The sequence below is a fragment of the Oncorhynchus mykiss genome, chromosome 15, assembly GCF_013265735.2.
Source record: "Oncorhynchus mykiss isolate Arlee chromosome 15, USDA_OmykA_1.1, whole genome shotgun sequence".
Lineage (NCBI taxonomy): Eukaryota > Metazoa > Chordata > Actinopteri > Salmoniformes > Salmonidae > Oncorhynchus > Oncorhynchus mykiss.
The window spans coordinates 81,276,117-81,288,978 of record NC_048579.1 but is presented as its reverse complement, the minus strand read 5'-3'; the positions used below and the strand labels follow the sequence as shown (position 1 = coordinate 81,288,978).

General features: G+C 46.1%; 1 protein-coding gene across 1 annotated transcript in view; it reads right to left on the bottom strand.

The window, feature by feature from the left end:
• Positions 1-12,862, bottom strand: part of LOC110518769 (epidermal growth factor receptor kinase substrate 8-like) — a 153,782-nt gene that overhangs the window by 69,931 nt on the left and 70,989 nt on the right. Inside the window, 2 exon segments of the mRNA XM_036945523.1 lie at positions 5,446-5,525; positions 8,884-8,982. Coding sequence (XP_036801418.1) covers positions 5,446-5,525; positions 8,884-8,948 — 145 coding nt within the window. The 5' untranslated portion in view covers positions 8,949-8,982.

The window sequence follows — 12,862 nt, the reverse complement described above, 5'->3', positions numbered from 1 at the left end:
AGATGGAGAGATGGAGAGATGGAGATATGGAGAGATGGAGAGATGGAGAGATGGAGAGATGGAGAGATGAAGAGATGGAGAGATGGAGAGATGGAGAGATGGAGAGATGGAGAGATGAAGATATGGAGAGATGGAGAGATGGAGAGATGAAGAGATGGAGAGATGGAGAGATGGAGAGATGGAGATATGGAGAGATGGAGAGATGAAGAGATGGAGAGATGAAGATATGGAGAGATGGAGAGATGGAGAGATGGAGAGATGGAGAGATGGAGAGATGAAGATATGGAGAGATGGAGAGATGGAGAGATGGAGAGATGAAGATATGGAGAGATGGAGAGATGGAGAGATGGAGAGATGGAGAGATGAAGAGATGGAGAGATGGAGAGATGGAGAGATGGAGAGATGAAGAGAAGAGAGATGGAGAGATGAAGATATGGAGAGATGGAGAGATGGAGAGATGAAGAGATGGAGAGATGGAGAGATGAAGATATGGAGAGATGGAGAGATGAAGATATGGAGAGATGGAGAGATGGAGAGATGAAGAGATGGAGAGATGGAGAGATGGAGAGATGGAGAGATGGATAGATGGAGAGATGGAGAGATGGAGAGAAGAGAGATGGAGAGAAGAGAGATGGAGAGAAGAGAGATGGAGAGAAGAGAGATGGAGAGATGGAGAGATGGAGAGATGGAGAGATGAGAGATGGAGAGATGAGAGATGGAGAGATGGAGAGATGGAGAGATGGAGAGATGGAGAGTTTTGAAACCTCTGTATGTGTAATGTTTACTGTTAATTTTTGTTGTTTTTCACTTTATATTTTCACTTTGTATGTTGTCTACCTCACTTGCTTTGGCAATGTTAACACATGTTTCCCATGCCAATAAAGCCCTTGAATTGAATTGAATTGAATTGAAAATTGAATTGAGAAGAGAGATGGAGAGAAGAGAGATGGAGAGAAGAGAGATGGAGAGAAGAGAGATGGAGAGATGGAGAGATGGAGAGATGAGAGATGGAGAGATGAGAGATGGAGAGATGGAGAGATGGAGAGATGGAGAGATGGAGAGATGGAGAGATGGAGAGATGGAGAGATGGAGAGATGAGAGATGGAGAGATGGAGAGATGGAGAGATGGAGAGATGGAGAGATGAGAGATGGAGAGATGGAGAGATGAGAGATGGAGAGATGAGAGATGGAGAGGAGTGATAATGAGTGAGGTGATGAAGAGATGGAGAGATGAAGAGATGGAGAGATGGAGAGATGGAGAGATGGAGAGATGGAGAGAAGAGAGATGGAGAGAAGAGAGATGGAGAGATGGAGAGATGGAGAGATGGAGAGAAGAGAGATGGAGAGATGAGAGATGGAGAGATGAAGAGATGGAGAGATGGAGAGAAGAGAGATGGAGAGATGAAGATATGGAGAGATGGAGAGATGGAGAGATGAAGAGATGGAGAGATGAAGATATGGAGAGATGGAGAGATGAAGATATGGAGAGATGGAGAGATGGAGAGATGAAGAGATGGAGAGATGGAGAGATGGAGAGATGGAGAGATGGATAGATGGAGAGATGGAGAGATGGAGAGAAGAGAGATGGAGAGAAGAGAGATGGAGAGAAGAGAGATGGAGAGAAGAGAGATGGAGAGATGGAGAGATGGAGAGATGGAGAGATGAGAGATGGAGAGATGAGAGATGGAGAGATGGAGAGATGGAGAGATGAGAGATGGAGAGATGGAGAGATGAGAGATGGAGAGATGAGAGATGGAGAGAAGAGAGATGGAGAGATGGAGAGAAGAGAGATGGAGAGAAGAGAGATGGAGAGAAGAGAGATGGAGAGAAGAGAGATGGAGAGATGGAGAGATGGAGAGATGGAGAGATGAGAGATGGAGAGATGAGAGATGGAGAGATGGAGAGATGGAGAGATGGAGAGATGGAGAGATGAGAGATGGAGAGATGAGAGATGGAGAGATGGAGAGATGGAGAGATGGAGAGATGAGAGATGGAGAGATGGAGAGATGAGAGATGGAGAGATGGAGAGATGGAGAGATGGAGAGATGAGAGATGGAGAGATGGAGAGATGAGAGATGGAGAGATGAGAGATGGAGAGGAGTGATAATGAGTGAGGTGATGAAGAGATGGAGAGATGAAGAGATGGAGAGATGGAGAGATGGAGAGATGGAGAGAAGAGAGATGGAGAGAAGAGAGATGGAGAGATGGAGAGATGGAGAGATGGAGAGATGGAGAGAAGAGAGATGGAGAGATGAGAGATGGAGAGATGAAGAGATGGAGAGATGGAGAGATGAGAGATGGAGAGATGGAGAGATGGAGAGATGGAGAGATGGAGAGATGAGAGATGGAGAGATGAAGAGATGGAGAGATGGAGAGATGAGAGATGGATAGATGGAGAGAAGAGAGATGGAGAGAAGAGAGATGGAGAGATGGAGAGATGGAGAGATGAGAGATGGAGAGGAGTGATAATGAGTGAGGTGATGAAGAGATGGAGAGATGGAGAGATGAGAGATGGAGAGATGGAGAGATGGAGAGATGAGAGATGGAGAGATGGAGAGATGGAGAGGAGTGATAATGGGTGAGGTGATGAAGTGATGGAGAGATGAAGAGATGAAGAGATGGAGAGATGGAGAGATGGAGAGATGGAGAGATGGAGAGATGAGAGATGGAGAGATGGAGAGGAGTGATAATGAGTGAGGTGATGAAGTGATGGAGAGATGAAGAGATGAGAGATGGAGAGATGGAAAGGAGTGATAATGAGTGAGGTGATGAAGAGATGGAGAGATGAAGAGATGAGAGATGGAGAGATGGAGAGGAGTGATAATGAGTGAGGTGATGAAGAGATGGAGAGATGAAGAGATGAGAGATGGAGAGATGGAGAGGAGTGATAATGAGTGAGGTGATGAAGTGATGGAGAGATGGAGAGATGGAGAGATGGAGAGATGGAGAGGAGTGATAATGAGTGAGGTGATGAAGTGATGGAGAGATGGAGAGATGGAGAGAAGAGAGATGAAGAGATGGAGAGATGAGAGGTGGAGAGATGGAGAGATGAGAGATGAGAGATGGAGAGATGGAGAGATGGAGCGATGAGAGATGGAGCGATGAGAGATGGAGAGATGGAGAGATGAGAGATGGAGAGATGGAGAGATGTGATAATGAGTGAGGTGATGAAGAGGAGTGATAATGAGTGAGGTGATGGAGAGATGGAGAGATGGAGAGGAGTGATAATGAGTGAGGTGATGAAGAGATGGAGAGATGAGAGATGGAGAGATGGAGAGGAGTGATAATGAGTGAGGTGATGAAGAGATGGAGAGATGAGAGATGGAGAGATGGAGAGATGAGAGATGGAGAGATGAGAGATGGAGAGGAGTGATAATGAGTGAGGTGATGGAGAGATGGAGAGGAGTGATAATGAGTGAGGTGATGGAGAGATGGAGAGGAGTGATAATGAGTGAGGTGATGAAGAGATGGAGAGGAGTGATAATGAGTGAGGTGATGGAGAGATGGAGAGGAGGGATAATGAGTGAGGTGATGGAGAGATGATAGAGGGATAGATAATGAATGGTGATGGAGAGATGAGAGGAGGGATATGATCTGACTCAATATAAAGCACTAATGACTCATCAAGACTAATTATCTGTTGGATATGAAGCCAACTCCAGAACCCATTTGATACTGTATCCTTCTGTGGCATTGTGAGGACATAGGAACAGCCTTCTGTGGCATTGTGAGGACATAGGAACAGCATTCTGTGGCATTGTGAGGACATAGGAACAGCCTTCTGTGGCATTGTGTGGACATAGGAACAGCCTTCTGTGGCATTGTGAGGACATAGGAACAGCCTTCTGTGGCATTGTGAGGACATAGGAACAGCATTCTGTGGCATTGTGTGGACATAGGAACAGCCTTCTGTGGCATTGTGAGGACATAGGAACAGCCTTCTGTGGCATTGTGAGGACATAGGAACAGCCTTCTGTGGCATTGTGAGGACATAGGAACAGCCTTCTGTGGCATTGTGAGGACATAGGAACAGCCTTCTGTGGCATTGTGAGGACATAGGAACAGCCTTCTGTGGCATTGTGAGGACATAGGAACAGCCTTCTGTGGCATTGTGAGGACATAGGAACAGAGACAGATCACCTGACAGGTTCCACCACAGCAGGGGAGGTGTGTCAGAGACAGATCACCTGACAGGTTCCACCACAGCAGGGGAGGTGTGTCAGAGACAGATCACCTGACAACAGATGGAGAATATCCCCATGCCATCCACTAGATATCCTACATATTGAACATGTTGCAGAGTACCTTGGTAAGCTGCTCACAGCAACCTATGGAGGAAACAACCAGGTTCAGGTTGGTGAAGAGCTGTAGCTGACGTGGCTTTCAGGTCTCCACCTCTTATGATGCTGCTTCTTATTTCAGGTCTCCACCTCTTATGATGCTGCTTCTTATTTCAGGTCTCCACCTCGTATGATGCTGCTTCTTATTTCAGGTCTCCACCTCTTATGATGCTGCTTCTTATTTCAGGTCTCCACCTCTTATGATGCTGCTTCTTATTTCAGGTCTCCACCTCGTATGATGCTGCTTCTTATTTCAGGTCTCCACCTCTTATGATGCTGCCGCTTCTTATTTCAGGTCTCCACCTCTTATGATGCTGCTTCTTATTTCAGGTCTCCACCTCGTATGATGCTGCTTCTTATTTCAGGTCTCCACCTCTTATGATGCTGCTTCTTATTTCAGGTCTCTACCTCGTATGATGCAGCTTCTTATTTCAGGTCTCTACCTCGTATGATGCTGCTTCTTATTTCAGGTCTCCACCTCTTATGATGCTGCTTCTTATTTCAGGTCTCTACCTCGTATGATGCTGCTTCTTATTTCAGGTCTCTACCTCGTATGATGCTGCTTCTTATTTCAGGTCTCTACCTCGTATGATGCAGCTTCTTATTTCAGGTCTCCACCTCTTATGATGCTGCTTCTTATTTCAGGTCTCCACCTCTTATGATGCTGCTGCTTCTTATTTCAGGTCTCTACCTCTTATGATGCTGCTGCTTCTTATTTCAGGTCTCCACCTCTTATGAGGATGCTTCTTATTTCAGGTCTCCACCTCTTATGATGCTGCTTCTTATTTCAGGTCTCTACCTCATATGATGCTGCTTCTTATTTCAGGTCTCCACCTCTTATGATGATGCTGCTTCTTATTTCAGGTCTCCACCTCATATGATGCTGCTTCTTATTTCAGGTCTCCACCTCTTATGATGCTGCTTCTTATTTCAGGTCTCCACCTTTTATGATGATGCTGCCTCTTATGGACCCTGATTTAGACAAAAGGGTCCTACAAGAACGCTCACTACATGCTTTGGGGGGAAAGTGAGAGAGAGAGAGAGAGAGAGGGGGCGAGGGAGGGATGGAGAGAGAGAGAAAATGACAGGTAGCTTCTGTACCTACCGTAAAGGGCTTTAGAGATGGACTTGGTGTTGGACCTGGCGTTGCAATCTGGAGGCTCTGTGGACTGGGAACCATGACCACTGGAGAGAGAGAGAGATGTGGAGAGAGACAGAGGGAGAGATGTGGAGAGAGACAGAGAGAGAGAGAGATGTGGAGAGAGACAGAGAGAGAGATGTGGAGAGAGACAGAGAGAGAGAGAGAGCAAGAGATGTGGAAAGAGACAGAGAGAGAGAGAGCGAGAGATGTGGAGAGAGAGAGCAGGGGAGGGAAAGAGAGAGAGAGAGAGAGAGAGAGAGAGAGAGAGAGAGAGATGTGGAGAGAGACAGAGAGAGAGCATGGGAGGGAGACAGAGTTGTGGAGAGAGACAGAGACACAGAGAGAGGGAGCGGGGGAGGGAGAGAGAGATATGTGGAGAGAGAGAGAGAGAGCGGGGGAGAGAAAGAGAGAGAGAGAGAGATGTGGAGAGAGAGAGAGAGAGATGTGGAGAGAGACAGAGAGAGAGAGCGAGAGATGTGGAGAGAGAGAGAGAGAGAGAGAGAGAGAGAGAGAGAGCAGGGGAGGGAGACAGAGAGTTGTGGAGAGAGACAGAGACAGAGAGAGCGGGGGAGGGAGAGAGAGATATGTGGAGAGAGAGAGAGCAGGGGAGGGAAAGAGAGAGAGAGATGTGGAGAGAGAGAGTGAGAGATGTGGAGAGAGACACAGAGAGAGAGAGAGCAGGGGAGGGAGACAGAGAGTTGTGGAGAGAGACAGAGACAGAGAAAGAGGGAGCGGGGGAGGGAGAGAGAGATATGTGGAGAGAGACAGAGAGAGATGTGGAAAGAGACAGAGAGAGAGAGAGAGAGAGAGAGAGAGAGCGGGGGAGGGAGAGAGAGAGAGAGAGAGAAGATTCCCTTACACATACCCACAAAGAATTTCAAAACAAACCCAATTTTGATCAACTCACAGCAGCAAGATGTGTGACCTGTTGCCACAAGAATAGGTCAACCAGTGAAGAACAAACACCATTGTAAATACAACCCATATTTATGTTTATTTTATTTCCCTTTTTGTACTTTAACTATATGCACATCGTTACAACACCGTATAGACAAATGTCTGTCTTCTTTTTAAACCTTAGTTTATGATCTATTACAGTGCCTTGCGAAAGTATTCGGCCCCCTTGAACTTTGCGACCTTTTGCCACATTTCAGGCTTCAAACATAAAGATATAAAACTGTATTTTTTTTGTGAAGAATCAACAACAAGTGGGACACAATCATGAAGTGGAACGACATTTATTGGATATTTCAAACTTTTTTAACAAATCAAAAACTGAAAAATTGGGCGTGCAAAATTATTCAGCCCCTTTTTTCAGTGCAGCAAACTCTCTCCAGAAGTTCAGTGAGGATCTCTGAATGATCCAATGTTGACCTAAATGACTAATGATGATAAATACAATCCACCTGTGTGTAATCAAGTCTCCGTATAAATGCACCTGCACTGTGATAGTCTCAGAGGTCCGTTAAAAGCGCAGAGAGCATCATGAAGAACAAGAAACACACCAGGCAGGTCCGAGATACTGTTGTGAAGAAGTTTAAAGCCGGATTTGGATACAAAAATATTTCCCAAGCTTTAAACATCCCAAGGAGCACTGTGCAAGCGATAATATTGAAATGGAAGGAGTATCAGACCACTGCAAATCTACCAAGACCTGGCCGTCCCTCTAAACTTTCAGCTGATACAAGGAGAAGACTGATCAGAGATGCAGCCAAGAGGCCCATGATCACTCTGGAGAGAACTGCAGAGATCTACAGCTGAGGTGGGAGACTCTGTCCATAGGACAACAATCAGTCGTATATTGCACAAATTTGGCCTTTATGGAAGAGTGGCAAGAAGAAAGCCATTTCTTAAAGATATCCATAAAAAGTGTTGTTTAAAGTTTGCCACAAGCCACCTGGGAGACACACCAAACATGTGGAAGAAGGTGCTCTGGTCAGATGAAACCAAAATTGAACATTTTGGCAACAATGCAAAACGTTATGTTTGGCGTAAAAGCAACACAGCTGAACACACCATCCCCACTGTCAAACATGGTGGTGGCAGCATCATGGTTTGGGCCTGCTTTTCTTCAGCAGGGACAGGGAAGATGGTTAAAATTGATGGGAAGATGGACGGAGACAAATACAGGACCATTCTGGAAGAAAACCTGATGGAGTCTGCAAAAGACCTGAGACTGGGACGGAGATTTGTCTTCCAACAAGACAATGATCCAAAACATAAAGCAAAATCTACAATGGAATGGTTCAAAAATAAACATATCCAGGTGTTAGAATGGCCAAGTCAAAGTCCAGACCTGAATCCAATCGAGAATCTGTGGAAAGAACTGAAAACTGCTGTTCACAAATGCTCTCCATCCAACCTCACTGAGCTCGAGCTGTTTTGCAAGGAGGAATGGGAAAAAATGTCAGTCTCTCGATGTGCAAAACTGATAGAGACATACCCCAAGCCACTTACAGCTGTAATCGCAGCAAAAGGTGGCGCTACAAAGTATTAACTTAAGGGGGCTGAATAATTTTGCACGCCCAATTTTTCAGTTTTTGATTTGTTAAAAAAGTTTGAAATATCCAATAAATGTCGTTCCACTTCATGATTGTGTCCCACTTGTTGTTGATTCTTCACAAAAAAATACAGTTTTATATCTTTATGTTTGAAGCCTGAAATGTGGCAAAAGGTCGCAAAGTTCAAGGGGGCCGAATACTTTCGCAAGGCACTGTATCTATGTAAACATGTTTCCCGTGCCAATAAAGACCCAACCACCATGTTGACTTCTGTCATTGTGTCGACAGGAGGAAAGGCTGGTGGTGCTGGGTAGACAGCAGGGTGTGTGTGGACGTACATTGACAGGGTTGTATCTGGGCATACTGGCGTCTCTCTCTCACCCAGAGGAGGGTCATGTTTCAGGGTGCTAATCATCGCCTTGATACTTGGTCTTTTCTCACACTCCTCCCAGTCTCCACCAGGCTGCTTCTAATTGGTTGAATAATTAATTATGGATGGGTTCTGTTAACGCTGTTAGCAGGACTGAGTGAGGAGAGGAGACCTCAGCACCTTCACCACACAGCCACCACGGCTATCTACCTCTACTGGAAGGACTGGGACAGGAGAGGAGAGGAGAGGAGAGGAGAGGAGAGGAGAGGAGAGGAGAGGAGAGGAGAAGAGAGGAGAGGAGAGGAGAGGAGCAGAGACAGAGACAGAGAGACAGAGAATGTGTGATGGGTGGTCAGAGTGATGGTCGTCAGAGAGATGGTCGTCAGAGAGATGGTGGTCAGTGTGATGGGTGGTCAGTGTGGTGGGTGGTCAGTGTGATGGGTGGTCAGAGTGATGGGTGGTCAGAGTGATGGGTGGTCAGAGTGATGGGTGGTCAGAGTGATGGGTGGTCAGTGTGGTGGGTGGTCTTACTTGAGTTGTGAGGTGTATGAGTCAAACCCTCCCTGGGGGAAGGAGGGTGGGGCGTAGCCGTTCATCCTGGAAGGGGAGGTGAACTCAGAGGACAGTCACCTGATGGGGCACACAGAGGACAGTCACCTGATGAGACACACAGAGGACAGTCACCTGATGAGACACACAGAGGACAGTTACCTGATGAGACACACAGAGGACAGTCGCCTGATGAGACACACAGAGGACAGTCTCCTGATGAGACACACAGAGGACAGTCTCCTGATGAGACACACAGAGGACAGTCACCTGATGAGACACACAGAGGACAGTCGCCTGATGAGACACACAGAGGACAGTCTCCTGATGAGACACACAGAGGACAGTCGCCTGATGAGACACACAGAGGACAGTCGCCTGATGAGACACACAGAGGACAGTCACCTGATGAGACACACAGAGGACAGTCACTTTGCTTTGTCGTGAAGAATGCCAAATCTGTTGTATCCTAATGGGATATGAAGACTGGTTCAGGCTTACAGCTAGCTAGCAAGCTAATGTAATGGGATATGAAGACTGGTTCAGGCTTACAGCTGGCTAGCAAGCTGATGTAATGGGATATGAAGACTGGTTCAGGCTTACAGCTGGCTAGCAAGCTAATGTAATGGGATATGACTGCAGCAGTATCCTGGCTGGCCAATAGAAAGCCAGTGGGCTGCAGCAGTATCCTGGCCGGCCAATAGAAAGCCAGTGGGCTGCAGCAGTAGACAGTATTCTGGCTGGCCAATAGAAAGCCAGTGGGCTACAGCAGTATTCTGGCTGGCCAATAGAAAGCCAGTGGGCTGCAGCAGTATCCTGACTGGCCAATAGAAAGCCAATGGATTGCAGCAGTATCCTGGCTGGCCAATAGAAAGCCAGTGGGCTGCAGCAGTATCCTGGCTAGCCAATAGAAAGCCAGTGGACTGCAGCAGTATACTGGATGGCCAATAGAAAGCCAGTGGGCTACAGCAGTATCCTGGCTGGCCAATAGAAAGCCAGTGGGCTACAGCAGTATCCTGGCTGGCCAATAGAAAACCAGTGGACTGCAGCAGTATCCTGGCTAGCCAATAGAAAGCCAGTGGATTGCAGCAGTAGACAGTATCCTGGCTGGCCAATAGAAAGCCAGTGGACTGCAGCAGTATTCTGGCTGGCCAATAGAAAGCCAGTGGACTGCAGCAGTAGACAGTATTCTGGCTGGCCAATAGAAAGCCAGTGGACTGCAGCAGTATCCTGGCTGGCCAATAGAAAGCCAGTGGACTGCAGCAGTATCCTGGCTGGCCAATAGAAATCCAGTGGACTGCAGCAGTATCCTGGCTGGCCAATAGAAAGCCAGTGGGCTGCAGCAGTATCCTGGCTGGCCAATAGAAAGCCAGTGGGCTGCAGCAGTATCCTGGCTGGCCAATAGAAAGCCAGTGGGCTGCAGCAGTATCCTGGCTGGCCAATAGAAAGCCAGTGGACTGCAGCAGTATCCTGGCTGGCCAATATAAATCCAGTGGACTGCAGCAGTACACAGTATCCTGGCTGTTCCTCCTCGTGATGCTGCGTCTCACCACAGTTAGAGACCAAGCCCCTCAGTTCCTGCTCCCACAGCAACAAGGACAGTGGAGCCCCCTCCTCACCAAGCCAATGAGCCCCTCGCCTAAACCTCACCATGGTAACGGGTCAAGCCAGGCAGGAGAGAGGGTCCCATCTCTCTCTGTGTGTTAGAGATGGTCGTGGGGGAAGGAAGAAAGGGTATCCCTCCCGACTACACCTCCCATCTTTACTCATTAAGACATGACTACACCTCCCATCTTTACTCTCATTAAGACATGACTACACCTCCCATCTTTACTCTCATTAAGACATGACTACACCTCCCATCTTTACTCTCATTAAGACATGACTACACCTCCCATCTTTAGTCATTAAGACATGACTACACCTCCCATCTTTACTCTCATTAAGACATGACTACACCTCCCATCTTTACTCTCATTAAGACATGACTACACCTCCCATCTTTACTCTCATTAAGACATGACTACACCTCCCATCTTTACTCTCATTAAGACATGACTACAACTCCCATCTTTACTCTCATTAAGACATGACTACACCTCCCATCTTTAGTCATTAAGACATGACTACACCTCCCATCTTTACTCTCATTAAGACATGACTACACCTCCCATCTTTACTCTCATTAAGACATGACTACACCTCCCATCTTTAGTCATTAAGACATGACTACACCTCCCATCTTTACTCTCATTAAGACATGACTACACCTCCCATCTTTAGTCATTAAGACATGACTACACCTCCCATCTTTACTCTCATTAAGACATGACTACACCTCCCATCTTTACTCTCATTAAGACATGACTACACCTCCCATCTTTAGTCATTAAGACATGACTACACCTCCCATCTTTAGTCTCATTAAGACATGACTGCACCTCCCATCTTTACTCTCATTAAGACATGACTACACCTCCCATCTTTAGTCATTAAGACATGACTACACCTCCCATCTTTACTCTCATTAAGACATGACTACACCTCCCATCTTTAGTCATTAAGACATGACTACACCTCCCATCTTTACTCTCATTAAGACATGACTACACCTCCCATCTTTACTCTCATTAAGACATGACTACACCTCCCATCTTTAGTCATTAAGACATGACTACACCTCCCATCTTTACTCTCATTAAGACATGACTACACCTCCCATCTTTACTCTCATTAAGACATGACTACACCTCCCATCTTTACTCTCATTAAGACATGACTACACCTCCCATCTTTACTCTCATTAAGACATGACTACACCTCCCATCTTTACTCTCATTAAGACATGACTACACCTCCCATCTTTACTCATTAAGACATGACTACACCTCCCATCTTTACTCTCATTAAGACATGACTACACCTCCCATCTTTACTCTCATTAAGACATGACTACACCTCCCATCTTTAGTCATTAAGACATGACTACACCTCCCATCTTTACTCTCATTAAGACATGACTACACCTCCCATCTTTAGTCATTAAGACATGACTACACCTCCCATCTTTAGTCATTAAGACATGACTACACCTCCCATCTTTACTCTCATTAAGACATGACTACACCTCCCATATTTACTCTCATTAAGACATGACTACACCTCCCATCTATAGAGATACCTACTATCCCCAGACAATGTCTTTCTGAATGTACTTCCTGTGTACTTGTACCATCTATAGAGATACCTTCTATCCCCAGACAATGTCTTTCTGAATGTACTTCCTGTGTACCTGTACCATCTATAGAGATACCTTCTGTCCCCAGACAATGTCTTTCCAGAAACAGCTGATTAATAGAGACGCTGACAGAACAAATACTGGACCTGTACTGAACAGACTCATCAGATACTGGACCTGTCCTGGACAGGCTCATCAGATATTGGACCTGTCCTGGACAGACTCATCAGATACTGGACCTGTACTGGACAGACTCATCAGACATGACTACACCTCCCATCTTTACTCTCATTAAGACATGACTACACCTCCCATCTTTACTCTCATTAAGACATGACTACACCTCCCATCTTTAGTCATTAAGACATGACTACACCTCCCATCTTTACTCTCATTAAGACATGACTACACCTCCCATCTTTACTCTCATTAAGACATGACTACACCTCCCATCTTTACTCTCATTAAGACATGACTACACCTCCCATCTTTACTCTCATTAAGACATGACTACACCTCCCATCTTTACTCTCATTAAGACATGACTACACCTCCCATCTTTACTCATTAAGACATGACTACACCTCCCATCTTTACTCTCATTAAGACATGACTACACCTCCCATCTTTACTCTCATTAAGACATGACTACACCTCCCATCTTTAGTCATTAAGACATGACTACACCTCCCATCTTTACTCTCATTAAGACATGACTACACC